The sequence below is a fragment of the Enhydra lutris genome, unplaced genomic scaffold (genome assembly GCF_002288905.1).
Source record: "Enhydra lutris kenyoni isolate GAN:26980312 unplaced genomic scaffold, ASM228890v2 scaffoldscaffold38, whole genome shotgun sequence".
Taxonomy (NCBI): domain Eukaryota; kingdom Metazoa; phylum Chordata; class Mammalia; order Carnivora; family Mustelidae; genus Enhydra; species Enhydra lutris.
This window is the reverse complement of record NW_019154122.1, coordinates 15,852,977-15,878,850: the sequence shown is the minus strand read 5'-3', so window position 1 is coordinate 15,878,850 and position 25,874 is coordinate 15,852,977. Positions and strand designations below refer to the sequence as shown.

The following is a 25,874-nucleotide window of genomic DNA, read 5'->3' as shown; positions in this document are numbered from 1 at the left end:
TGTTGGGCAGGGCTGTCCTGAAACACCGGTCACTCCGTCGGGGACTTTCCCACCCATCTCACTTCCCTAGAGTCCTGCGCCGCTGGCCTGGGCCTCTCCAGGCAGGCAGGTGACTGAGGGGTGAGGACAGCCAGGAGAACATGTGGTCCCTTGTCCAAGCTTTTGTTTTCCCATTTTTAATGAAGATGTGGATATGAAAAGTGCTTCGCTTTCCTCTTCACTAATAAGAATGAGAAAAGTAAGCCCAGAGAAGCAGGCACAAAGCCAAGGGAGGCTTCTACACCTGCCTCTCACCTCCTGGACCTAACTGGCCACTTAGCCCGCTGCCTCAAGGGTCACCAGCCCCCAGGGCTATCAGTTGGGGAGGGCGGTCCGGCATTGCCCGTCGACACTCCAGCTGGGCTGGTGTGCTCCGATCCAGAGCTCCGCTCATCCGAGCTCGTCCTACGGACGTCGCCAAACGTGATTAAACCTGTTCCCCCTGAGCTCCATGTACCTGGCCTCACAGCAGACACCTTGAGGACAGGCCCTGTCCCCCTGTTGCTTGGCCCCACACAGAGCTTTTATACTGGGTTGAACTGTGTCCCCCAAAAGATATGCCCACACTCTAGCTCCCAGAACCTGTGAACGGGACTTCTTCAGAAATGAGTCTTTGCAGGCATGATCAGGTTCAGCGAGGTCATCGGGGGCACTCCGATCCAGAACGACTATTGTCTTTTTGAAAAGAGGGAAATGTGGACACACCAGGGAGGAGGCAGAGACCAGAGTGACGTGTCTACAGGCCAAGAAATTCAAGGGTGCCAGGAGCCACATGAAGCTGGAGGAGGCGAGGAAGGATCCCCCCACAGGGCCCTCAGGGGAAGCGAGGCCCGGCGGACACCAGGATTCGGGGCCTGGGACCTCCAGGCTGTGAGAACAGACATTTCTGTTGTTTAAACCACCCAGTTTGTGGTCACTGGCTATGGCAGCCAGAGGACACTCGCACTTGGGGTGGGGGGACTGTGCTCCACCCACAGAAGACAGCATCGAGGGACAGGTGAGCCCCACGGGACCTGCAGCGGTGGCTACAGCCGGAGCCTGACACTCAACTCCTGCGTCCCGAGCCCAGCCAGCCCAGGCCAGGCCCCAGCACAGGGGGTTGGCCACTCCCCCCACCTCCACATCCCCCCAGCACTCTCTGATTCTGACACCACAACGTCCCTGCTAAAATACAATACTGCAGGGGCGCCCAGGTGGCTCAGTTGGTTAGATGTCGGCCTTCGGCTCAGGTCATGATCTTGGGGTCCTGGGATCGAGTCCTGCGTGGGGCTCCCTGCTCAGTGGGGAGTCTGTTTCTCTCTCTCCCTCTGCCCCTCCCCCTGCTCCTTCTCTCTCTCTCTCTCTCTCTCTCTCTCTCTCAAATGAATAAAATCTTTAAAAAAATAAAAGAAAATACAACATTGCAGCGTGAGTTCCATGGTAAGTGGGGAGGGAGGTGGTTTCCTCGATTCAACGGGGAAAGCTGAAATAGCTCTCTGAGGTAGAAGGTAGTAGGCAGCACAACACACAGCCAGACTCCCGGGACAGATAAAGTCCTCTCGGGTTTTCCACCTGTCCCAAAGATGGGCAGAGCCATCGGGGCCACAGCTGTGGTCCAGGTGGGGGCCTGCAGGGCGGCCAGTGCCAAGGACACCACAGAGACAGTGCCAAAGGTCCCCGGACCTGTCCCTGTGGGGCAGCGGTGGGTGTCCCGAGCACGGACAACCCCAGGGTGCTTCTGCCCTGACCTAACCCGCAGCAGTAGCGGCCGAGCTGCAAGCTTCGAGCTCCGTGCGAGGAGCTACCGCCTTGGCAGGGAGCCAAGGACGAGCAGGTGCAGTCACTCCTGGCCAGACAGGAGCTGGGGGGACGACCGCAGGGTGTGCACGTGCCAGGAGGACCATGTAGGCTGGGGGATGGGACAGGTTCAACCAGGCAGCCCCGACCATGGCCATGTGAACACCCCACCTTTCTACAGGAGACCCCGCCAATCAGAAGCCCAAGTGACCCTGTTTCTCCTCTCCAACATGCTGTCCAAGAATGTTCCAGCAATGTGCCTTCAACCCCAGAGCCCCCACCAGTCCCTAGAAGAGGCAGGGATAGAGAAATGGCTGGACCAGGAGAAAGTCCCTGGGGCTCTTCCAGGCCCCAGGGCAGGAGTGGGAGGCACCGATCTCACCCAAAGGCCCAGGCTCACACTTCGGCCAGGACCGGGGAATGAACCAGAGAAAGCTCCAGGTGCAGCTGGCTGCCCAGCACCCACGGATCCCAAGACCCCAGAGCACCGGGCGGCTGGGCAGGCAGGAAGCCAGCAGCGCCCCACACAACCACAGGACCCTGCTGGCAAGAGAAAGGGGAGAACCGGAAGCAGCACGGCCGCAGAGAGAAGCGGCTGCCAACCCGGGGCCATGCTTCCCCGCCCTCAGGCTGTGGTCCTGCCGAGGGGGCGACGTGGGGGCTGGACCTCCTGTCCCAGCTTCAGCCCCACCTGACGTCCGGAGCAGCAGACCCGGAGCAGGCACAGCTGTCCTTGGCCACAGGGAGCCAGCCAGCCCCCACACAGGACACGGGGGACGCATCCCCTCTACCACCTGACCCTGTGAAAGTGCCCCGAGACAGACCATCTGCGACAGTAGCCCCGCAAGAGGAGAGGGGGAGCACGAGACTGATGGTACCTGCTCAGCTGGGAAGCCATGCCCGCTGGGGCTCGTCCTGGGTCCCGAGAGAAGCCGGGGGCTAGTGGCAGCCAAGTCACCCGCCTCCTACTCCAAAAGCACCGTCCCAAGTCCCCGCCACCAGGCTGCCCAATCTAACCAGGAAGAGGATGCCTCACCAATCCGGAGAGTCTACCAAAAGCCGGTGTCATAGAAACCTCGCTTTGTAAATAATGACAGTGGAGGAGAAAACATCTCCGAGCCCTTCCGCTGCTGTACGTGGGATCGAGAAGTCACACAGAGATGGCCGCCATCTCTGAGAAGCCTCTGGGGGGCCCGAGACGGGGCAAACGCCCACCCAGGGTCCCGGGAAAGGCTGGGCTCTGGGCCCAGAGCCACCGCACGCCTTCTGAGCTTCCCCAGATGCACACAGGGGAGCAGGGTCCCAGGCCAGAGTGAGACTCACAGCAAGGGTCGCATCAGGGGCAGAGCCCAGCATCCTGCCCAGAGGGGCTGGCATCCGACATCTGTCCCCAGGCTACCTCCAGGGTTCTAGGGGCCGGGTGAGCCGCTGGAAGGGAAGTGGGGAGAGGAAGCAGCCAGCTCTGCCAGCCCCCGCTCTCCCATGGCCGCCACCGCACAGACCTGCCTCCTCCCTTCTCCGGGGCCAGGCGGCCAGGGGCAGACCTTCTGTCCCCCAGGGGGCCTGCCCTTCTCCCCTCCCACTGGGTGTTGGGAAGAAGGAAAGCAAGCCATCAGAGTGGCTGAGGAGCTGGTGTGACGTTGGCAGCCCCAGGAGAGGAGGCTGGGTGTGTAATTACCGTCCCCGCCCCCCAGGGCCACCCCCACGTGGGGCCGCCGTGATGGCGGCTGTGAATGAATGAACCGGCCTGCAAGCCCCGTGAGGGACCTTTCCTGGACTGTCCACCCGGCTTGGCTCCTGGGCATGGGTCCACCTCGCCGGGGGGGCGACTCCAGCAGGTACCGTGCTCAAGAGGTAAACTTGGGCCAGAGCCCCAGAGGGGTCCAGGCCAACTCAGCCCATGGCCGCTCTCACTACCAGAGCCCCGGCGTGCTCCTGGCTGCCTCCCTAAAACACGATGATCTGCTCCTGAAGGCACAGCTACCATTGTCCCACGGCCTCTCACCTTCATGTGAAAAGAAACAGAGGCAAAATTCCAGACTGACCAGCAGCACAGCGGCGCACTCCGCAGGGAGGCCGGCTGGGGCAGGACGGAGTTCAGACGGGCCCACGCACCACACCTGAAATGTCTACCTGGAAGGGGAGTCAGGGCAGAGTCTGGGCGGAAAACCTTCCCCAAGCCTTCCCCTACCCTCACAGTCCGAGGGGGGCCCTGGCAGGACGACGGACCTCCTTCAGCCCCTCAGCTGTCCGTGACGTGGCTTCAACCTGAATAGAAATGACCCCATTTGCCAGCAGCCCCGAGGACTACTCCTGTAGGGCAGGGACTGGGGCCATCCTGCTCACTGCGATGTCCCCAGCACCTGGCACCACGCGGGACACAAAGCAAAGTGCCATGAACAGGTGTCAAATCAAAGAGTGATCCAGTCCTTGAGAGACACAGGTGGACAGAGCCACCACCCCACCCACCCTAGGTCCCCTCCGGTCATCCGGGTGCTCCGGTCCCGTGCGCACCCGGCCAACAGCCTGCGCCTCCCCCTGCCCTCCTTGCCCAGAGAAGCCTGGCCACACTCTCCTTCCCTAGAAAAGGCCAAGAGCGCTGTCCCCACAGGCCACCACAGTGGGCCGTGTTCTGGGTCCGGTCAAGCCCATCTATCACCCGCGGGCCACAGAAAAGGCCCCCAAGGCCACGGGTGTCCACTCCAGCCAGGGGGCATCCCAGAGCCATGTGTCCAGACACCCCACCATCACAACCAGGGCCCCCTCTGGCCCCACCCCCACCCCCAGCCATCCCACAGTTGTCTTACAACTTGGCCTTCCCCCTGAGACAGGCCTCGCCAGCTCCCTTCCTCAACACTTTCAGGGACACGCCCCTCCGAAGCCCGAGCATGGTCTCTGCATGTCTTTTCCAGAGCCCCGGCCAGATGGGACCCGGAGGGGTGTGTCAGCCTGCCTGCTGTGCCCTCTGGACTCGGCTGCATTCCTCTGGGCGGGCATCGCTGCCTCCCTAAGCAACGCTGGCTTCTCTCTCTGCCCTGGTCTCGACCCTGGGTGCGCTGGGCACGCGGCCTACCCCAGGTAGGAAGCAGCCACCCCACCACTCCCAGCACTGTGTGTGCCCGTGACCTTCTCAGATCCCTTAAAATCACAGGAAATTGGAGTTGAAAAGAATGCTGGAAATTACTCTCTTCGAGCCCCAGCTTCTACCAGTGGGGAAAGCAGGCCCTCGGAGGCGATGGGGGCGGCCCCCGTGTCACGCACATCTGGAGGCGGCATCGGGCACCTTCGAGGGAATATCCGGGAGGCGCTGGGCCTCGGAGAGACGCAGCGTCCCACACACCGCAAAGACCTGCCGTCCCTGACGGCCAAACACCGCCCAGGTGATGGGGTGATGACTCACAGACGGATGAGAGGCCACAACCTGCCCCACCAGTTCCTTCCCAATTATGGAAAGATCATAAAAATGCTCCAAGACCGGCTTCAAGGGAAGCTGTCCTTGCCGGAGCACACAGGGGATCCCCCGTCCGCCTAGAGGGAAGCGTCGAGGCAAGCCACAGAGTTCAGACCCAAATGAGGCTCTCTCCCCATTTTCGTCATTAGAAGGAAGAATGTGTCAGTTCCAGAATGATCCACGGAGTGACAGGCAGGCCCAATGACTTAACACCTGCGTACATGGACACACCCTGAACCAGGAGAACTAAGACTTAGAAAACTCAAACAAAGCTCACGGGGAAGTGCAATGAGGGAACCCTGCAGGAGACGACACCGGGGGACACCCGCAGGTCGTCCCACAGCTCCAGCGGAGCAGCGGGGCCGTGTCACCTCCACTGGCCGCACAGCCACTCCGACTCTCCGCGGAGCGGGCTCGTCCGTCGTCAGCCTTCTGAGCAAATCACTGTGAGACAACCAGCAAACCAAATGAAATGACCAGGAGGTGGTTTCTGAATTAACCAGATGCCTGGAAAGGTTCCCGGCAAGATGATCGGAACGGCCAAAAGACAGGGAACAGCACAGGGAACAGCCCAGGAGCCCTTCACGCAGGAACCGGCAAGTCAAACGCCCTCCGTGCGCATGACAGGACAGGATCTGACTAAGGAGGAAGCGGGGGCTGATGCCCGCTACCGCGCGGAAGAGTCCCCAAAACATGATGCGGAGGGCAAGCAGCCGTCCCAAAAGGCACGGTTCTGTGGACACGAAACGTCCAAGCAGGCCGGTCCAGAGAAGGAGAGCAGACCGACTGATGGCCGCCAGGGCTGGGGCGGGGTGGGGGCAAATGGGGAGTGACAGCTAAAGACCACAGCGCTTCCTTCGGGGTGAAGACAAATGTTCCGGACTTAAACCACAGTGATGGTCGCCCAAGCCTGTGCACATACCAGAGCACACCGAGGGGCACTCGAGTGAACGGGATACAACTTACGACCCAACAGAGCCGTCGCCACAACACCTGCTGCAGGCCGCTGGGGGACACAGGCCCCCCTGCCTCCAAACACTCGGCCCAGGAGAGAGCTCCCAGACTTGGGCCCAAAGAGCACCACGCACAGCTGGTCAGGGCAGCGGCTTTGAGGCTTCTGAGACCCACAGGCCACCAGCTCCGCTCACGAGCAAGGCTGCGCTCCGCTGAGACATCGGTGGCAGCCGTTTTCTTCAGCTTTCAAGTAGAAATACCACACAAGGGGCACCTGGGTGGCTCAGTCGGTTAGATGTCGGCCTTCAGCTCAGGCAATGATCGCAGGGTCCTGCTTCTCCCTCTGCCTGCCGCTTGCTCTCTCTCCCTTTCTCTCTCTGGCAAATAAATAAATAAAATCTTAGGAAGGAAGGAAGGAGGGAGGGAGGGAGGGAAGGAAGGATGGAAAGAGGGAAGGAATACCACACAATCTAGCGATTCCACTTCTGCATATTTACCAGAAGAAAATGAAAACACTAATTCAAAGAGATATGTGCACCTTGATGTTCAATTCAGCATTTTTCACAACAGCCAAGATTCAGAAGCAAGTGATCGTCGACAGAGAAATGGATAAAGAAGATGTGTTACACAAGCCCCATACGCACACACACAAAGGAATATTACTCAGCCATTGATAAAAAGGAAAAAATCTTGCCATTTGTGACATGGGTGGACCTGGATAGAGGGTATCATGCTAAGTGAAATAAATCAAAGACAAACACTGTGTTTTACTTTTATGTGGATCTAAAGAACCAAACCAAACCAAATAGAACAGACTGGTAAATACAGAGAACTAAGTAGTGGGGGGGGCAGGTAAGGGAGGAAGAGGTACAAACGTCCATTTATAAACGAAGCCAGTCACAGGGGCGTAAAGTACCGCACAGGGGATACGGCCAAAACATCGTGATGACTGCAGGTGACGGACGGCACCTACACTTCCGGCGAGCACTGCGTGAGGCACGTGAATGTCCACTCACTCGCCGCCCATCGGAAACTAATTTAATACTCCGCGTCCACTGTACCTCAATTAAAAGGAAGAGTATTAGCAACGGGTGTCAGACGCCACAGGTTATTCAGGCGACTCCAGGCTGGCCTGTGGGTGTCCCCATCTCTCAGGTCCTGATGTTTATCAGGCACACAACATGACGGGGCACGGGGGAGTGTCAGCCTGTCATTCAGGGAGACTGAGTATTGACCCAACAGGATCTGGTTTCCTGAGACACTGCCAGGCTCCAGAAAGCGTTTCAGCCATTAAAGCTCTGGATTCCAAAGGCACACCTGAGTACAGCCAAGGAGCACAGACCAAGCGTGGCATTTATGGAAAATGACGGCCACCCGCCCTCGCTCACCCTGATCAGTTACAAGGCTGAAGGTCCCACCTGCCAAGGGCCCAGAGGGTCATGAAATATTTAGGCGGCTCGAGAAGAGACTGGAATTGGAAGCCCGGGGACCTTCAACCTGTGGAGAGTGGGGCCAGTGACCATGTCACACTGACCTGCAGACGGCTGGGGTGTGCCAAGGGAGGCCAGGACACAGGCTGAGAAATCAGAAAACACCTCTGAAGCATTCCCCAGCACCCCATTCCCTGAGTGGCCGCACGGCACATACACCAGAAGCCCTTCTCAGACCCCCCAGACAAATCTTCGGAGGGCAGGTACTTCAGCTAAGGCTTCTCCCTTTCCCAGGGTGAGCAACACCCTGGCCTTTGTGCCATGAGCCGCACATTTCCCTGAGGCTAAGAGAACCTCTCAGTCTTGTGCTGAGTTTGGGAGGAGACAAATCCTGCCTTTGACTTTTAATCCTACCCATTCATAAACCAAAGTCGGGGCACCAGGCCGTGTCTGGGCAGCTGGCGGATCAGAGCTCTCCCCATCACCTCCCTTGAGCAGGTGATGAGACACACCAGCTCGGTGTCAAGAGACCTGAGTTCCAGTGTTCACTGTGCTGACCGCAGACAGGTCACTCCTGCCCTCAGTTTCCCTATTTGTAAAACAGGGAGCCCCTCTGCCCCCCGGGGCTGAGGGCTGAGTGGGCATGAAGGGTGCAGACGGGAGCCAGGGCAGCGGCTCAGACTGAGGGTGCGGCTCCCCCTCTGTCAGCTATTAGGAGGCTCTGCTCCACATCCAGAGGGTGGGAAAACTAGTTGTACAATTCTTTGTACAGAGAAAGCAATTCTTTCTCCCTGTACTTCACCTCCCAGTGCAAACATGACCTCCCCCATTTGGATTAAAATTCTGATTTCCCTGATGCACCTGATGCCCCATTAAACGTTCTTGCTGGGCCATGGGGCACATTCAAGGTCACGACTACTACAGACAACCTCCCGCCTTGCAGGGTTTTAAGCACACTTACGATGGCCCATCGTGCCCGCTGGGCCTGGCTATGCAAGTCCGAGCCTCATGGAGCACGTGTAAGGGCACCGAGGGGTTCTGGCAGTCTGGCATGGCCGTGGACGGTTTCCAGTGGGGACCTGCCTCATGGGAGGCCTGCACAACCAGCCTGCCACCTGCCCTGGGATAGTTGGGGACAGCACACCGCTGCAGGGACAGCACACCGCCGCGGGGACAGGAGGGTGGAGGAGTAGGAAGGGCGGAAAGACCAGAAGGGGGCCTGTTGGTGTTCTGGGAGGTGAAGTGGGAAACAGATGCAGAAACAGAGGCCCGGACCACTGCTGAAATGAAACCACGTGGGTGACCAACACCCCACCTTCTGTAGGGCACTTTTACCTGGTGCCCCTCTGCTTCTGTCCTCAGGGTCGGGGAGAGCCGAGGGTGTGGGGCAGGTTTGTGGCTTCCCCCTGGGATGCCGACAAGGACCTGGGACTCACAGAGACTGTCCCCATCTGGAGAAAGAGGTGTGTCCACATCAAAAGAACAAAGCTGGACCCTTACCTCACACCATCTATGAGGAAGAACTCAAAACAGGTAAAGCCCTAAAAGAGCAGAGACTGCGGAAATCTTGAGAGGACACACGGGTAACCTCCTGACCCTGGACCTGACACCGTTTGCTGGATCCAACAGCGAAAAGCACAAGCAGAGTCAGAAAATAAAAAACATGAATTGGATTACATCAAAATCCAAAACTTCTGTGCTTGAAAGCATAGCATCCAAAGTGGCGAGACAACCCACTAGACGGACGAAATCTTTGCAAACCATGCATCTGAGAAGGGACTTGTATCTAGAATCTGGAAGGAACTCTCACCACTCAAGAATAAGACAAAGAAGCCCAATGAAAAATGAGGAAAGAAACTGAACAGACCAAAATGTACACTGTATGGGAAGCACACAAAATCAGTACAAAAAGTTATGCATCATCAGTCATCAGAGAAACCAAATCAAGGCCACGGGAGATGCCACATCACTCCCACTTGGCCAGGGCAGCTGTAACCCAAGAGGCAGCTCCCTAGCACTGAGGAGGAGGCAGGGACCCCCCCACCCCTGCACTGCTGGAGGAGGGGACAAAACAGTGAGGCAGCCACGCTGGAAAACACACTAGTGGCTCGTTGGAAGTTTCCGCGTAGAGAAACCCTATGACCCAGCAACCCCACTCCCAGACGGGCTGGTTTCCTCACACCACCTCTGACAACCGGTGTGAGGGAGCTGTTTTCCCGGCTGGGGGGCCTACGATTCAGGGCAGTTCTGATGCGAACAGCCTGGGGTTAGCTCAAGCCCCAGGTTCAAGGGCTCAGATCTGTCCCCACTTCGATGCCAACGACGAGCCCCAGGCCACCTATACTTCTGACAAAATGGCTCTAGAAATCGGGGTTCCCACAAAAACCTCCTCCAGTTGGATAATTTACTGGAGCAGCTCACAGAACTCGGGCAAAAGCTATATTCACGTTTACTGGTTTGTTATAAAGGATACAGCTGAGGCACAGCCTAATGAAAGAGACACACAGGTCAAGGCATGGGGTGGGACTCAGCCACACCACCCTTTCTGCGCATCCAGGTGTCCAGCAACCCGGGAGATCTCCGAACTCCACTGTTGGGGATTTTTATGAAGGTCCCATTATGGAGACACTGGTGATTAACTCAACTTCCAGCCCTCCCTTCCCTGGCTCCAGGCAGGAGGTGGGGCAGAAAGTTCCAACCGTCTAACCCTGCCTGGGTCATCCTGGCTACCAGCCCCCATCCTGAAGCTCTCTAATAGACTCCCAGCCCGCTAACCACCTCATTCGCATACCAAAGACACACTGTCACACAGGAAATTTCAAGTGTTTTAGGAAGTCTGTGCCAGGACTCAGGGACAAAGACCAAATATGTATTTCTTATTAAGCCACACTAGGTATACACTCTAGAAAAAATAACATATGCCCACACAAAAACTCACAGTAAGTTATACATGGTAGCCAAACGGTGGGAGCCCAGCAAATGTCCATCAACTGATGAATGGATACACAAATGCGGTATGGACCCTGCAGTGAGTTACGGAGGCAGCACGGACACCTGCTACAGCCCAGGTGACCCCTGAAAACAGGATGCTCCCTGAGAGCAGCCAGACAGAAAACAGCATATTGCATGATTCTGCTTATTTGGAATGTCCAGAAGAGACAAACTGATAGAGAAAGAATAGAGATTGGGCAGATTAATAAATTAATAAAAAATAAAAGCCTCATTGCGAACAGAGTCGGGAGGGCAGCAGGGGGTGCTCTCACACCTTACAACTGGTCCCTTACAGCCCCACCAGGAAGAGAGATCCTGGCAGGTCCCCACTGTACCTCTCCCGCTGGACCACCCCAGCAGGAGGAAGGAAGGCGCTCCTGCTCCAGCAAGGGCCCGGCCAGCGAGAGGCGATGCAGCCAATGAGAAGCCACGACACTTCCAACTCCCAGTTTGCTCCAACAGGCTTCTAGTTTACAACAGCCCTCCCGGCTCCCCCTTACCTCTATAAAAGCAACCTCTTTGTTCTCCAGACTTGCGGAGGGTTCACAGTAGCTCGCTTGTCCCAAGCTGTAATTCTCTGGTTTTCCCCAGTAACCCCATTTTTGCTGGTGAAATTGTGCACTCCGGTGACGAGTCATACGGAACCCAGGTTATGTGCCAGTAAAGCTGGTACAAACCGGGGCGGGGGGGAGCGGTACACCCACTGCACCCACCCAACAAAGTTCCTATAAAGTTTGAAATAAACAAGGGAAGGCCATGGACAGCAGCACAGGGTCACGCTGCTGAAGAGGAGCCCAGCACGTGAGGACAGCTCCCCCTGCCCCGTACAAGCCTGCGGGTCCAAAATCACAGCTTGACCGCCCTGCCCCAGGGGACAGCAGGAGGCACATGTGCCCCGACTCCTTGGCAGCGTGTGCCCGGGGGTGAGGAGCCGGCACAGCTGTCAGTAGGAGTGGTGCTTTACTCTCCACAGCACAGAAGGCTTTCCGCCTCAAGCCTTCAAATTTGTCAGCCACCCAGAACCCGGAGCCCACAGCCTGCCGTTCCTGAAAGCCTCCGCCTCCGACAAAGCCCGACGGGTTTCGACAGGTTCCTGGCCGAGAAACCTGCTAGGTCTCCCCTTCAGACGGCCGCACAAGTGGGTGCGCTCCACCAGGCACCTCGCTGAACACCAGCTCTCCGTCTATAACAATAAATCCCGAGTCATGTGGCCAAGGCTCAGTCTGCCCTACGCGCTGACAACAGAGTGGTGCCATCACTGTGGGCACAGAGATGTCCCTGTCATCCTACCTTGCGGTGACACAGGGTCGAGACAGCAGATCAGACCTGGTTTCAACAGCCTTCGTGGAAGCCCAGCATCTCTCCCCGGGACTGGGGGTGCTCCTGGGCCCCAGACGCTCCCAGGTGGCCGCCGGCCTGGCGAGTGCTCGGAGGCGGACAGCACAGACAAGCCCCTTCATCTAGCAGAACGTCTGCCCCGATGCCGGCAGCAGGCGCATTAGCAGCCTCCGGTCCTGGCTCCCCAGTGGGCCTGCCCCCCAGAGCCCTCCCTACAGGACGGCAGGGCCCCCTCTCCCAGCAGCCTCCTCCTGGGGCTGCCCCTCCTCCAGCCACACTCAAACTGCCGGTTATCCCTCCGGAAGCGTCTCACACAATGCTTCCCTGTAACCCCAGTGACGCAAGGAATTCATGGCTCTGCCTGAAGTCACCGGCTTGGCTCTTCCCTGAGCAAAAGAGGGAGGGCGACAACGGGCAGGCAGTGTGCCCATTCCTGAGGAAGAACGCATTAGGTGGGGCCAGGAGGCGGAGGGGAAGCGGCCCCACGTCAGTTACAGACGCCAGCGGAACCACCCCCCCGGTGCGGCCGCGGCGGGGGGGGGGGGGGGGGGGGGGGGTTCCACGGAGCAAGATGCGCTCAGCATCTTCAGGGACGATGAGGTGACCCGCCCCCGCACCTCAGCCAATGAGAAACTGTCATCACTCCGAGCTCTCGCTCACCAACTGGCTTCCCCCCTTCCCGGGAGGTCCCGCTCCTCTCCTGTTTGTGGGGCTTGCCCCTGGCTTTGTCACAGCTTGCTTGTCCCAAATGACAATTCTCTGCTTTCCCAAATAAACCCACATATGCTCACAAAACAAGTGAATTTTTGATTTTCATTTGTTTTTTTAAAAGAATTTATTTATTTGACAGAGAGATCACAAGTAGGCAGAGAGGCAGGTGGCCGGGGCGGGGGGGGGGGGGGGGGGGGGCGCAGACTTCCTGCTGAGCAAAGAGCTCGGATGTGGGGCTCGATCCCAGGGCTCCATCCCAGGACCCTGAGATCATGACCTGAGCTGAAGGCAGAGGCTTTAACCCACTGAGCCACCCGGGCGCCCTGACTTTTTTATTTTTAAGGTTACCCTTACTTGGTGATCAGAAGTGGGATCCCGGGGGACCCCCAACAACTCCGAGGCTGGTGGACACACAGGCAGCGACACCCTCAAGGCCTCCTGGGCTCACTGCTTTCTTGCTGACCGGGGACTGCGAGGGCAAGTTTTCTCCTGCATCTTGGGCTCCACCAACCTTGGGTCTGAGCTCCCCCGGCTTTATCCAAGATCTATTTTAGGATTTTGGCCTTTCCCTGAGAACTCACTCATTTGCCCTCTGGTCTGACTTCTGTTTGGAACCGGGCTGTTCCTGCTGAAAGAGTGCTGGGGAGGAATTTTTCCTTCCGCTCTAGAGACAAACCTCTAAGAAATGGGATCCCAGTCATCAAAACTGGGGCACTGTCCCCCATCTCTGGGACCATAGTTGGCTTTATGTTTAAAAACTATGGTCAGTGGCCATGATGGAGAACTCTTTGATCTCCCCAAACTTACTTTCTCAAAACTAAACTGGACAGCCAGGGCTCTGAGACTGTCAAAACTGAATGGGACGCCTCTCTAGATTGCTGTTCTTGTCCAGGACCTGCGAACAACAAACAGCATGGTCATCTCTCGGCATCCTGTTGCCCCTGGCCCTGTGCGTCACCGACATCCATCCCCAGAGAAGGCAAGTTTCTTCACTGCCCTTGACCTACGCAGTGTCTCTTCAGTATTCCAGGCAATAAGGAAAGCTGATTGTCCTTTTGCTTTCACTTGGGAAGAATGTAAGTACGTCTGAATCGCTCAGGGTTTTACAGATGGTCCTTTTCACAAATCTTAAAAGCTAATTTGGATGATATAAAAATTGTCTGTGGCCTCTACTTATAACATGTGGATGACTTGCTTTTCCGCTGCTCTTCCCAAACCTCTTCACAAGGAGATGGCATCCGCCTCTTAATGCTTTTGGCCTTAAAGGGACATAAATTCCTCAAAGAAAAATTGCAGTTTGCTCAAATCCGGTTTTTTTTTTTAAAGATTTTATTTATTTATTTGACAGACAGAGATCACAAGCAGGCAGAGAGGCAGGCAGAGAGAGAGAGAGAGGAGGAAGCAGGCTCCCTGCTGAGCAGAGAGCCCGATGCGATGTGGGGCTCGATCCCAGGACCCTGAGATCATGACCTGAGCCGAAGGCAGAGGCTTTAACCCACTGATCCACCCAGGCGCCCTCAAATCCAGTTTGATACTAGAAAACCTGATCTCAGAACAAGAACTGCATTAGAACCCAGGTAGCGTTCCTAAACTCCCCAAAATCGAAAACCAATTACAAGGTTTTCTTGAATTCAAGGCTGGCCAGTCTTGTGGTTCAATGTCTACATGCTTTAGTAAGAAAAGGAAAACTCCAGGGCTCCTGGCTGGCTGAGTCAGCAGAATGTGTGGCTCTTGATCTTGGGGACATGAGTTCAAGCCCTATGTTGGGCACATAGAGCTACTGTAAATATACAAATAAAAATTGTAAAAGTGAAAGAGCAGGAAGATACAACTTTGGGGACTTTAAGGAAGAGCCTAGGGGTGCCTGGGTGGCTAGGTGGGTTGGGCCTCTGCCTTTGGCTTGGGTCATGATCTCCGGGTCCTGGGATTGAGCCCCGGGTCAGGCTCTCTGCTCGGCGGGGAGCCTGCTTCCTCCTCTCTTTCTCTCTGCCTGCCTCTCTGCCTACTTGTGATCTCTCTGTCAAATAAATAAATAAAAATCTTAAAAAAAAAAAAGAAAAAGAAAAAAAAGGAAGAGCCTAATAAGACCCCGGCCTCAGACATCTTAATTATGAATTTCGTTTTCTCCTCTGTGTAAATGAGAGTGAAGGGAACATCTTAAGAGTACACAACCACAAAAACACGGGGACCAGCATGGCCCCACGGGGTATTATAGCCAACAACCAGATCCTGTGGCCCAGGAAAATCCCCCTTGCCTCACAGCCATTCCTGCCACCAACTGCCCTGTTAGTGCGGAGCGCTGAGGAGATGTTCGCAGGGTCCCCTCTAATATCCCGCATGGTGACGCCAGACCAGGGTAAAACCACGTGTATTTATACCAACAGCCCACACGCCACGGCTCATGACCTTGGAATGCTGGTTAGCAGTCTGGTTTCCTTACCTGCAATGGGAATAGAATTAAAAATGGCTCCCATTGCTAAAACTTATCAGATGCCACACTTTCGCTGGCTGTTCTAGCTACAATTTAAGGCTCGTGGACATTCAGATGCAATTCCTTGGAGACCAAAGGAAACCACCTCACTGACATTTCTGCCAAAAATGAGGCTGTCAAGGAAACCCAGAAACAAATCCCTGTTGTGGTCCGAAATGATGTTGTTCCAAATGATAATATGGAAAAACCGACAGGAGATAACCCAATAATTGGCCCCAGAGAAGGAAAAACAGTATTGGAAATCTAATCATTGTTGGCTCAATGAAAAGAGAGAACTCTGGTTTGGACCCAAAAACAAACTGAGCCTACCGGAAGTTCTAAAATTCCTACTACTTACCTCTGTACACGGGTTTACTGACAAAATTATAGTGTTCATGAACAATTAGCAGAGAAATTTGGTGGGGGGGAGAAATATTAACAAGAAATATTAACACACCTGTCCGAAGTACAATCTGTGGAAACCCCTTCACACGTATGGGTTGTACAAACACAACAAGATGTGGTAGTCACAATTCGTGTATTTTCTCACTGGCTTGAGCCTTTCCCTTATAGGCAGGCCACTGCTGCTTCTGTGGTTAAAATTCTGTTCAATAGGACGCCTGGAGGGGCTCAGTCCGTTGTCTGCCTTCGGCTCAGGTCACCATCCCGGGGTCCTGGGATCGAGTCCCGCGTTGGGCTCCCTGCTCTACGGGGTCTGCTTCTCCCTCTACCCCTCCCCCTGCTTGTGCTCTCTCAAATAAACAAAATCTTAAAAAGAAAAATTCTGTTCAAAAGGATGCCCCCACCTGAGTAACTCCTGTCAAACTTCACAGTGATCAGGAAACCCATTTTAACGGTCAGGCGCCTCGACGAGTCTGTGCTATTTGGCTAGTTTTAGAATACTATGCACACTCCTCAAGGTCAATCCTCAAGGTCAGTGAAACACACGAAAGGCATTGTGAAGATTCAATTGGCAAAAGTTGCAGAGACCTTCCAGACACCGTGGCCGAAAGCACTGCTCTTGGTTCTTCCAAATCTCTGACTGACCCCCTTTGGAACTTGTAGCCTCTCAGCCGTGGAGCTAAGTCGCAGGACATCCGGTGCCCTTGGCCCCTGCCTCCTCTGATCTGTAGTTGACAAAAGGAGATGCTTTCCAATATTTTAAAGTCCTAACTGCATCTGTTAAAAAAATCCAGGCTTTGGTACAGGGCACCCGGCTGGCTCAGTCGGTGGTGTGTGTAACTCTTGATCTCAGGGTTGTGGGTTCAAGCCCCCACCGGGTGTAGAGATTACTTTTAAAAATAATATATTTTTAAGAATTTAAAATAGGGGTGCCTGGGTGGCTCAGTCATTTGAGTGTCTGCCTGTGGCTCACGTCGAGGCCCCCGGAGAGTCTGCTTTTCCCTCTGCCCCTCACCCCACTCATGCTCTCTCACTCTTTCTCTAATAAATGAACAAAATCTTTTTAGTAGATAAAAATAAAAAATAACCATGTTTTGTAGACCAACCTTTTCACCACTCATTCCCAGGAGACATAGACCTTGTAACCCGAGATTTCGTCTGTTGGAAGACACGCCTCCACAAAGACTCATCAGCCTTACTGGAAATGCCCTTCCCAGGCACTGCTCACCGGCCCTTGTGCCATCAAACTCCAACAGGACACATCTAGGTGAAGCACCTAACCCTGACCAGCTGGTGAACAACAGCACAGGCTTCCGGGCCACGAAGTCGATGACATCTGACGACACAGCTTTCCTGAGCAGTCCAAACCAGGCCTGGAAGCCTTCTCCGCGCTGTCTGCCGCTACTCTTACTTTCATGGAAAGAAAATGCCCTCATCCACATCTCCCCAGGCTCTTGGAAAAGGGGGAAAACTTTTTTTTTTTTTTTATGGCCTTTTTCAGAAACAGCCTCATCATGATCCCGTGACAAAGTAGTTTTTCACTTGCATTTTCTGAAGGATTAGAAGGTTCAGGAGTCACAAAAGTCTTTCATCTGAACGATTATTTGACTCTGAGTTCTTATCCAAATTCACGGTCTCTGATTTTGCAACCTTACAGGCTGTCTTATTGGATAACATTTGTTTTTGCAAACTGTTCTTTTAGATAATAATAGTGGGTTTTTTGGTTTTGTTTTTGTTTTTAAAGATTTTATTTTATTTATTTGACAGAGAGAGAGAGAGACAGCGAGAGAAGGAACACGAGCCGGGTGGTGGGGGGAGAGAAGCAGGCTTCCCTCTGAGCAGGGAGCCCGATGCGGAGCTCCATCCCTGGACCCCGGGATCATGACTTGAGCCGAAAGCAGAGGCTTAACCCACTAAGCCACCCAGGCGCCCCAACAGTACTATTTTAATACACCTTTGAAGTTTTACTATTTTGGCAGAAAGCTCGTGTGCTATTTTGCTTCGCGCTGCACTGTGTCTTCCCCAGCGTCCTGGGTTCCTTCAGCCTGTCCCGGTGCTGTGCACCAACCTGCTCTCCTCACCTGTCTCAGCGGGGACTTCCAGGAGGCACTTTTGGACCTCGAGTCCTGGTACAGAACCACCACACAATCTGGAATTGTTATGTTACTTCTTCTGTTGCATAAATATTTCCAGTTGTGTGGTTTGGTTGTGGGTCAGACTTTCATAAAAATGACGTACCCAGGAAGGAGATGATCTCCAACACTACGATCTTGATAAGATGTAGTACAGATAGGAAGTGCCTGAGAGTCCACGCTCCTAACCTTCCTTGTTACTCAAATGTGGCCTTAAGTGGTTTCCAACTGCCATGTGCTTCCCCTCCAATGTAGGACATGACAACCAGGAATAGTCCTTCCTGGCACTGAGAGATGAAACCACTGAATGAGGGAGGGCACACCTGGGGGGTTCAGTAGGGTAAGTATCTGCCTTCAGCTCAGGTCATGGTCCCAGAGTCCTGGGACGGAGCCCTGTGTCAGGCTCCCTGCTCAGCGGGAAGCCTGCTTCTCCATCTCCCTCTGTCTTTCCCCTGCTTGTGCACTCTCTCACTCTCTGTGAAATAAATAAATAAAATCTTAAATAAGGAGACCTGACTCTTCATCAGAGCTTGACCAGAAACAAAACAAAACAAAAGAGGGGTGCTGGGTGGCTCAGTCAGTTAAGCATCTGACTTGATTTCAGCTCATGTCAAGATCTTAGGGTCCTGGGATCAAGCCCTGAATTGGGCTCTGCACTGTGCAGAGACTCTGTCTGAGGATTCTCTCCCTCTGCTCCTCCCCTGCTCAAGCACTTTCTCTTGCTCTCTCTTTTTCTAATAACTACATAAATAAATAAACCTCTTTTAAAAACAATGGGGGTGCATGGGTGGCTCAGTCAGTTAGCGATCAATTCCTAATTTCAGCTCAGGTCATGATCTCAGGATTGTGAGACAGACGCCTGCATCAGGCTCTGCACTGGGTGTGAAGCCCACATGAGATTCTCTCTCCCTCTCACTCTGCCCCTGCCCCACAAACAAAACAAAACAAAAGCGGCATGAAAATTAATAAGGTAAAACCAAGTGGAGTTAGCAGGCTAGAAGGGGGACCATGCCATTCAACGTCAGTTCCAGGAAACACTGCCAATTACAGACTCCCAGACAAGAATCGTCAATAGGAAAGAATCATCAGCTAAAGGACCCCAACAGGAAAAGATGTACATTGAATTTTCTACAAAAAATCAACTATTCCTGTGGCTCAGCCAATGAGAAACTGTCACCACTTAGCTCTCATTCAGTACCACCCCTCCAGACTTCCGCCTTCTTCTCCATGAAATAACGTTCCTCTCCTTTGTCTGTTGGACTTATGGTCTTTCCATAGCTTGTGTGTCCTGAATTGCAATTCTCTGATTTTCCTGAATAAACCCAGTTTTGCTGATAAAATAACTTTCCTTTTTAAAGTTAACAGGAGGACATGGGTGGGACTGTGAGCAACATGGCCCAGATTCTCATCTCCGGGACTGGAAGCCTCTACCACCCATCAGGCTAGAACCGATCTCCGGCAGGGGCGAGCAGCTCCACTGGGCGGTAAGGGTCCCTGCATGGCAGGTGTCAGGAGGGCTGGGAGGCTGCCAACTAGCACACGGGTTCTGGCAGCGGGGTGGCTGAGGAAAGTGGACACAAGAACAACAGTGGAAAATTCCCATCCCTACTTCAGACAGTGGCTCGCCAGCTCTGATGGAGCACTGAGGAAATGCAGATTCCTGGGCCCCAGGTCCCCAAGATGCAAAACCAGTAGGTCTGGAGTAGAGACTCAAGAGGCTGTTGGTCTTTTCATTCCTTTTCTTTTTTTAAAGATTTTATTTACTGGGGACCTGCGTGGCTCAGTCGGTTAAGTGTCTGCCTTCGGCTCAGGTCATGATCCCGGGGTCCTGGGACTGAGTCCCAAATCGGGCTATCTGCCCGGCGGGGAGCCTGCTTCTCCCTCTCCCCGTTTGTGCTCTCTCAAATAAAATCTTTTCAAATTTTTTAACATTTATTTTAGAGAGAGAAGGAGTGCAAGCAGGGGAGAGGGAGATAATCGCCAGCAGACCGCCCGCTGAGCACAGAGCCCGACTGAGGGCTCCATCCCGGGACCCTGACATTACCGCCTGAGCCGAAACCAAGAGTCGGACATTTAGCCAACTGAGTCACCCAGGTGCCCCCATCTTTTTATTCTTTATTGTGGAAAACATCACTTACAAGAGCAGAGAGAAGGAAATGAACCCGAGTCCCCACTAAACAGCCCCACTGGTCAACTCTGGTTTCAGATGATCAGTTTCCTCTCTGTTCCCACCCACTCCCCAGTTCCAGAGGAGTTTAAACAAATCTCAGACATCACAAGCTTAGCATTTGTAAATATCTCAGCATTCCCTCTAAACCAGAAAGACTCCTTCTAAAAATAGAACCACAGGGGTGCCTGGGTGCCTCAGTCTTAAGCCTCTGCCTTTGGCTCAGGTCATGATCCCAGGGTCCTGGGATCAAGCCCCACATCGGGTCCTCTGCTCAGCAGGAAGCCTGCTTCTCCCTCTCCCACTCCCCCTGCTTGTGTTCCCTCTCTCGCTGTCTCTCTCTGTCAAATAAATAAATTTTTAAAAAGTAGAACCACAAAACAATGATCTCACCTAAAATATAACATCAAATACCAAGTGAGTGTTCAGGTTTCCCCAGTGGCATCCTAAAAGTTTTGAGATCCGCATGTGTGAACTGTCTTCACAATCACCAACAGCTGGAAAGACCCCAGGTGTTCCCAGACTGGCGGGAAACAAAGTGCAGGTAACACAAGTGGGCAGTGAGAAGAAAGGAGGACGACACGCACTTGGCAGGTGGCGCTCACAAGCAGAGTGCCAGGTGCATGACTGCACCCATGCGAAATTCTAGAAAAGGCAGAAACCAGAGTGATAGAAAGCAGACCTGTTTACCAGGGTTCGGGGCTGGGACAGCCGCTGGGGGTGATGGAAACGCTCTGTGTCACAGTGGTGGTGGTAGTTCTGGGGGCGCATCTCGAATCCTGTGAGCAGTTCATTGTGTACATCATACCTTATAAGGTCATTTTTCAAAAAAAACAGAACTACAGCGACCTCACCTTAAAAACCCTGGAAATTCCTTAGTATCTTTTAAGTTTCAAAGGACTAGCCAAGTTCCCCCCAAGTATCTCGTTAAGGTTTTAAAATCTGCATTTTGTTGATTTTCAACTTAAGTGTAATGTGCATGCAGAATACGCGCATTTGTAAGAGGCTTCCTCAGTTACTGGGATGTAGGTGGTCCGTGGGGGCGGGTGACCTTCTAATGCATCCCCCTCCCCAGGACATCTCTGGCAGGGAGAGGGCCGCGGGGAAGGCAGCTCCGCAGGGCACCGGCTTTAGCTCTGCTGCGCCCGCCCCAGCACGAGGAAGCAAGCTTTCCCCTTCCCCTGGCAACAGCCCAGCCAGTGGGGGACTGTCACACGTCGGCCAATGAGAAGCCACTATACTCTGGACTCCCGGTTCGCTCCAATGGTTCGCTCCAATAGACTTCTTGTTCCTAAGGGCTCGGGAACGCCCCCTCTCCCATATAAAACAGCGTCCAATTCCTTTGTTCCCAGGCTTGCCCGTGCTTTTGCCGTAAGCCTCCTTGCCTGGCAGCTCCTGAATAACCTCCCCCTTTTTCTTTCTGGTGAAACAACTGGCAGCTTTCTTTTTAAGGTTAACAGGAGAAAGTAACTTCCGGCCCGACCGAAGCCAGGGAGCTGGTAGCCTGTGGTGCCAAATCCTGGGCGATGCCAGGTTGCCTGGCCCACTTGCAGGGGGAGGCTGGGCGGTGGGGTGAGCAACGGCCTACCCAACCAGAGGCTCCTTGGGCTGCAATGGCTGCACCTTTTTCCAGAGCCTCCCTGTCCTAGCAAGAAGGGAGTCAGCACTGTGCATTGTTCTATAGAATGTTCCAGAACATTAGCTCAGGGTATGGTTTCTGTAAATCGGATTCGATGTTTTTATTAATTCCACTATAAACCCAAAGACTGAGTCCAAGGGGAAAAAATGTTAACCGGTTAACACACTAGAATTCAGGTCCTTTCCACTAACATTTTGGCGACTTGATGCGGGATCTACCAGAAGTTCTATCTCCTAGACGCCAGGCACTACTCAAGGCATTCTCGGCCCAACAGTGAACAACAGTGAACAACGTCAATCCCTAACCTCATGACGTTTCCGGGCAGATTTGCATCTAAGAGCATGCAAACAAAAAACGCCATGCAGACCTCACACACTTACCTGCAAATAAATGACTCCTAGACCACCTGCCCCGGGCAAAGTCCGAACCAAGGTCCGCCCACATTAGCTATGGGGTTTGGGAGCCAACTGCAGTCAGTCCCCAAGGAGCTTCTGAAGCCTTAGGACATCCTTCCTCTCCCAGGCCTGCCATCATTCCCAGTTTCTACATGCCTCCACAACACTACACTGTCCCATAATGCAGCCACCAGTCACAGGACTATGTAGGTTTATATTTAAATAAACTTAAGTGAATGCAATTAAAAATGCAGTTCCTCCCCGTGTGGCCACATTTCAGGCACTCAAGTGGCCAGTGACTATGGCTACCATATTGGACAGTGCAGACATGGAGGATTTCCATCAGCGTCCCACAAAGCCCTATTCTCCCACAACCTGTTATATGACATGTCCTTCAACTTTATCTCAACACACACACGAGGGCTTCTGCTAGGGGCCCACACTGATGCCATGAATAAGCCTGACAACCAAATATAAACTTCAGCTTGGAAGGCAGGAGGAAAACCACAGCAACAGGAACACCGGCAAGGAATAATCTGCCAATAGCCTTCAGCTCCTGGTCAAGGTCCAAGGTCGGCCCTTGGCCAAGTCCTTAACCTCTAAGGGCCCCATTTCCCCTGTCACATGACAGAGCTGGACTGGGGGGCCTCTAAGGGTCCTTCCAGATCTGACCTTCTAGAACTCTGAGTCCCAACAAGGAAAAATGTAAATGGCTAACTAAACATTAACATTACTTAAGCCAAAGGAAATAAACCAAAATAACCAAAGGAAACATGCTCTTCTAAGATTTTAAACGCTGTCCCGGCACCTGCATCATAGGGCTGGATCGGAAAGAGGAGGAGACAGCACCCCACAGTGGTCTGACTCTCCAAAGTTCAGGTTCTCAAAGGTAAACTGTTCTCTTTGTGAGCTCACATTCCCCTTGTGAGCTCACTTTTATAACTGCCCAGGACTGCCCCAAGGATTTTAATCCCTAGAACAGGCATTATCGGCTCCTGTTCGCAAAGAAGAGAGCTGAGGCCCAGCGAGGTTAAGGAACATGCCTAAGGCCACTCGCCTATAAGAGGCCGAGCTAGGATTCAAATTCAGGCCCCTCAGCCTCCTGAGCCAGTGTCCCACTTTGGGACAAAAAGAGCTTCCATTTACTTACAAGGTGCCAGCCATTCCAACAGGCACTAGATACACTTTAACACTCAGAACCACCCAGGAGAAAAATGGGACACTGGAAGGTCAGGCGGCTTCCAAACGGGGTGGAGGCAGCCTTCACTTAAGTAATGCTAATGTTTAGTTGGCAGATTACATTTTTTCCTCATTGGGCTGCAGAGTTGGTTCTAACCATTGCCCTCCCCAACCTTTAGCGCCCCATCCCTTCAACACCGCCTTCCAAACCGAGAGCATGTGACCACTCTTAAGATCTACTATAGTGGGGGTTCTGGCATCCTTCCCTGCTGGACTGTGAACCCCTGAAGCTGGGACCAAATGTTCCGTGTCGGTCAGTGTCCCTCCGTGCCACTTTGCTCCCTGGAGGTGTCCAGTGAAACTCGTTAAATTCACAGGCTTGGCTGTCCCAGGCCAGGAGGCTCCTCTTTCAACGCAGGGTATCAGCTCAGATGTCCTTAAAGGGCTCCCTGCCCTGGTATGTCCACTCTCCAGTGTCCTGGAGCTTCTCTGGGCCAAACCCTTGTGACCATGGCCCTCTTCACAGCCCCGCCCCAACTCCCTTTGGCAGCTGAGCTGGGCACGGGCCACTCACCTCAGCCAGGCAGTCTGCCCACCTGTCCCAAGGCCATTCCAAGAAAATACGCAATTGTAAATATGCCAGAGCCGGCGCGGTACACATCCAAGGTAACAGAAAACACACACACAGATGTGTAGATTGAAATCGGTATCTTCTTTTATGGTGGGGGGGTGGTGTAGTGGAAAATCCACGGGTCTGGACACATACAACCTGGCAGGGGCTGCCCTCAGGCTCTTGTGGCTGGATGACCTTACCGAGACATTGGGGCTCCCAGAGCCTCAATATCCTACTCCAATTTCCTTCCTCTCTTCACAGTGGTGAGACCCCTGCCATCCTCCCTCCCAGGGAAGTTGGGCAAACCGAATGAGTCCAGAGATACACAAGCCCTCTGCAAATGCTGAATACCAAGGTCACTTGGCCAATACAAGGCAGAGCCTGATCCAGGGCCCTGACGCCAGGCCCGTCCTTTACCCAACTCAGTTGCTTCTATTATTTTTGCCCTGGAACTCGGGAGTTGGTGCGGCCATGACCGCCACACAGCCAGTAACAAAGGGAGCACAGCAAGGTTCTCCTTAAAAGTCTCCTCTCCCTAGAAAACGCAAAACTGACCTTGAAGTCAGAAAAGGCTTCTGACTGGGTCAGAAGTGAGATGGAATCAAGGCACCGCGTGAATGCAGCACTTACTGAACACACCCAGCCACTGCCTTTTCCAGAGAGATGTCAACATCCACAGGAAACCGATCTGGCTGGGACCCAAGTTCAGTGTGATGCCCAGCCTCCAAGCCTCAGGAACCAGCCCCATACCAGGAAGCAGCTCGCTCCTAGCGCGCACCAGGCAGGACAGCCCCGCTGCAGGCCCGGTCCTAGCGCGGCCTTCCCAGACTTCTTGCCCTTAACTCAGCTCCTCCCCAAATACCAGGGCGCTTGCTTCTGATTCTGCCCAAAGGGATGGAGAGTAACCTTGAGGCTGCCCTCCGCGCTCCGGCGGGAAATAAGCCAGCTCATGGTCTCCGTCTTCTCTGAGGGCTGCTATCTACCTCGGGCCCGTGGAGGAAGGTAGGGGTGGTCCGCTGCGAAGAACAACCCCGCGCCCCATTGTGTGAGATGCTTCCAGGCTCCACGGAGCAGTAAACCGTCATCAGGGAAGGGGATTTTCCGCTCTTCCAGTTAACACCGGCTTTCCGCGAAACCCGAGGCATCACACTGAAGGGAATGCTCTCCTGCAGCCCCCGCCCACTCGGGTACCCACCCGGGGACTCGCCGGGCGAGCTGGTTATCTGCGCCCCACCTCTGGGGGGATCCGGTGGGCGAGGCGCCACCGCCCGGAGAACGCCCTCGAATTAGGGGGGGCTCAACGGGAGCCGGGTAGGGGCTCCAGCGCGCTCCGGCACGGGCGGGGCGCGCGGCACGCGGCGCGGGGGTTGCGCACCGACTCCGCCCGGAAGGGCGCCGCGCGGATTCCTCCCGCAAACGGCCTGCGTGGTCGCCGCGCCGCGCCGTCCCCGGGATACGCCAGGGGCCGCCGGCGCTGCGGAGTCCGAGGCGCATCCCGGCCGCGGCGGGCGGGCGGCGAGCCGGAGAAGCAGGGCCCGGCACCCGGCTGGGTTGGGGGCGATGGGGGGAGGCCGCGGAGGGGCGCTGGCCGGGGCGGGCCGGAGCGGGCCCGGGCGCTGACTCAGCGACCTGGCCGCCCATCGCGCCGCGCGCCCCGCTTACCGGCAGATCTGGATGGCGGACGGGGTCTCGGCGGTGGGGCCTGACATGCCGGCGGCGACCGCGAGCGGCTGAAGGAGAACGCAGGTGTCTGGCAGGCCTGGCGCGGAATGAATGAGCCCGGGCGGCGCCATGGAGGGGGAGGGAGGGGAGGGGCCATGGCGCCGGGGGCGGGGCCTAGGCGCCGGCGACGAATCGAACGCGGCCTCCTGCGCCGGCCCGGCCCCCCAAGCGCCCCGCCCCCCCAGCCGCCGCCGGCTCCCCCGGCGTCCGGTTCTGGCTGCGGCTGGGCGCCGTGGGGCGCCGCTTCCAGAAGGTTCGGCGGCTGTTGGGCGGCGCCGAGGGGGGGCGGCTGCGTGGATCAGCGTAGCCCCACGCGGCGCGTGTTCGTGGGGGGCGTTCCAGTCGCCCGCGCCCGGCCGTTGCGGGTCACAGCGCCCCGCGAGGCGGCCGGCGTGCGGCAGAGAGGCCTGGGGGGTCCGCGTCCGGGTGTCGCCTTCTCGAATCAGCCATGACAGGAAACTGGAG

At 54.9% G+C, this 25,874-nt stretch overlaps 1 protein-coding gene across 5 annotated transcripts in view; it reads right to left on the bottom strand.

The window, feature by feature from the left end:
• LOC111154684 (acyl-CoA thioesterase 7) overlaps positions 1–25,486 on the bottom strand; it is a 95,035-nt gene extending 69,549 nt beyond the window's left edge. The window contains exon 1 of one of the 5 annotated variants that reach the window (XM_022514512.1): positions 25,350–25,486. In XM_022514512.1, the coding sequence (XP_022370220.1) occupies positions 25,350–25,480 (131 nt within the window). In that variant the 5' untranslated portion in view covers positions 25,481–25,486. Of the gene's footprint in view, positions 1–2,693; positions 2,714–3,138; positions 3,237–4,622; positions 4,706–11,967; positions 12,102–25,349 lie in introns of those variants that run through there. The other 4 variants (XM_022514506.1, XM_022514507.1, XM_022514508.1 and 1 more) reach the window with 4 other exon arrangements.
• Positions 25,487–25,874: the final 388 nt, after the last annotated feature.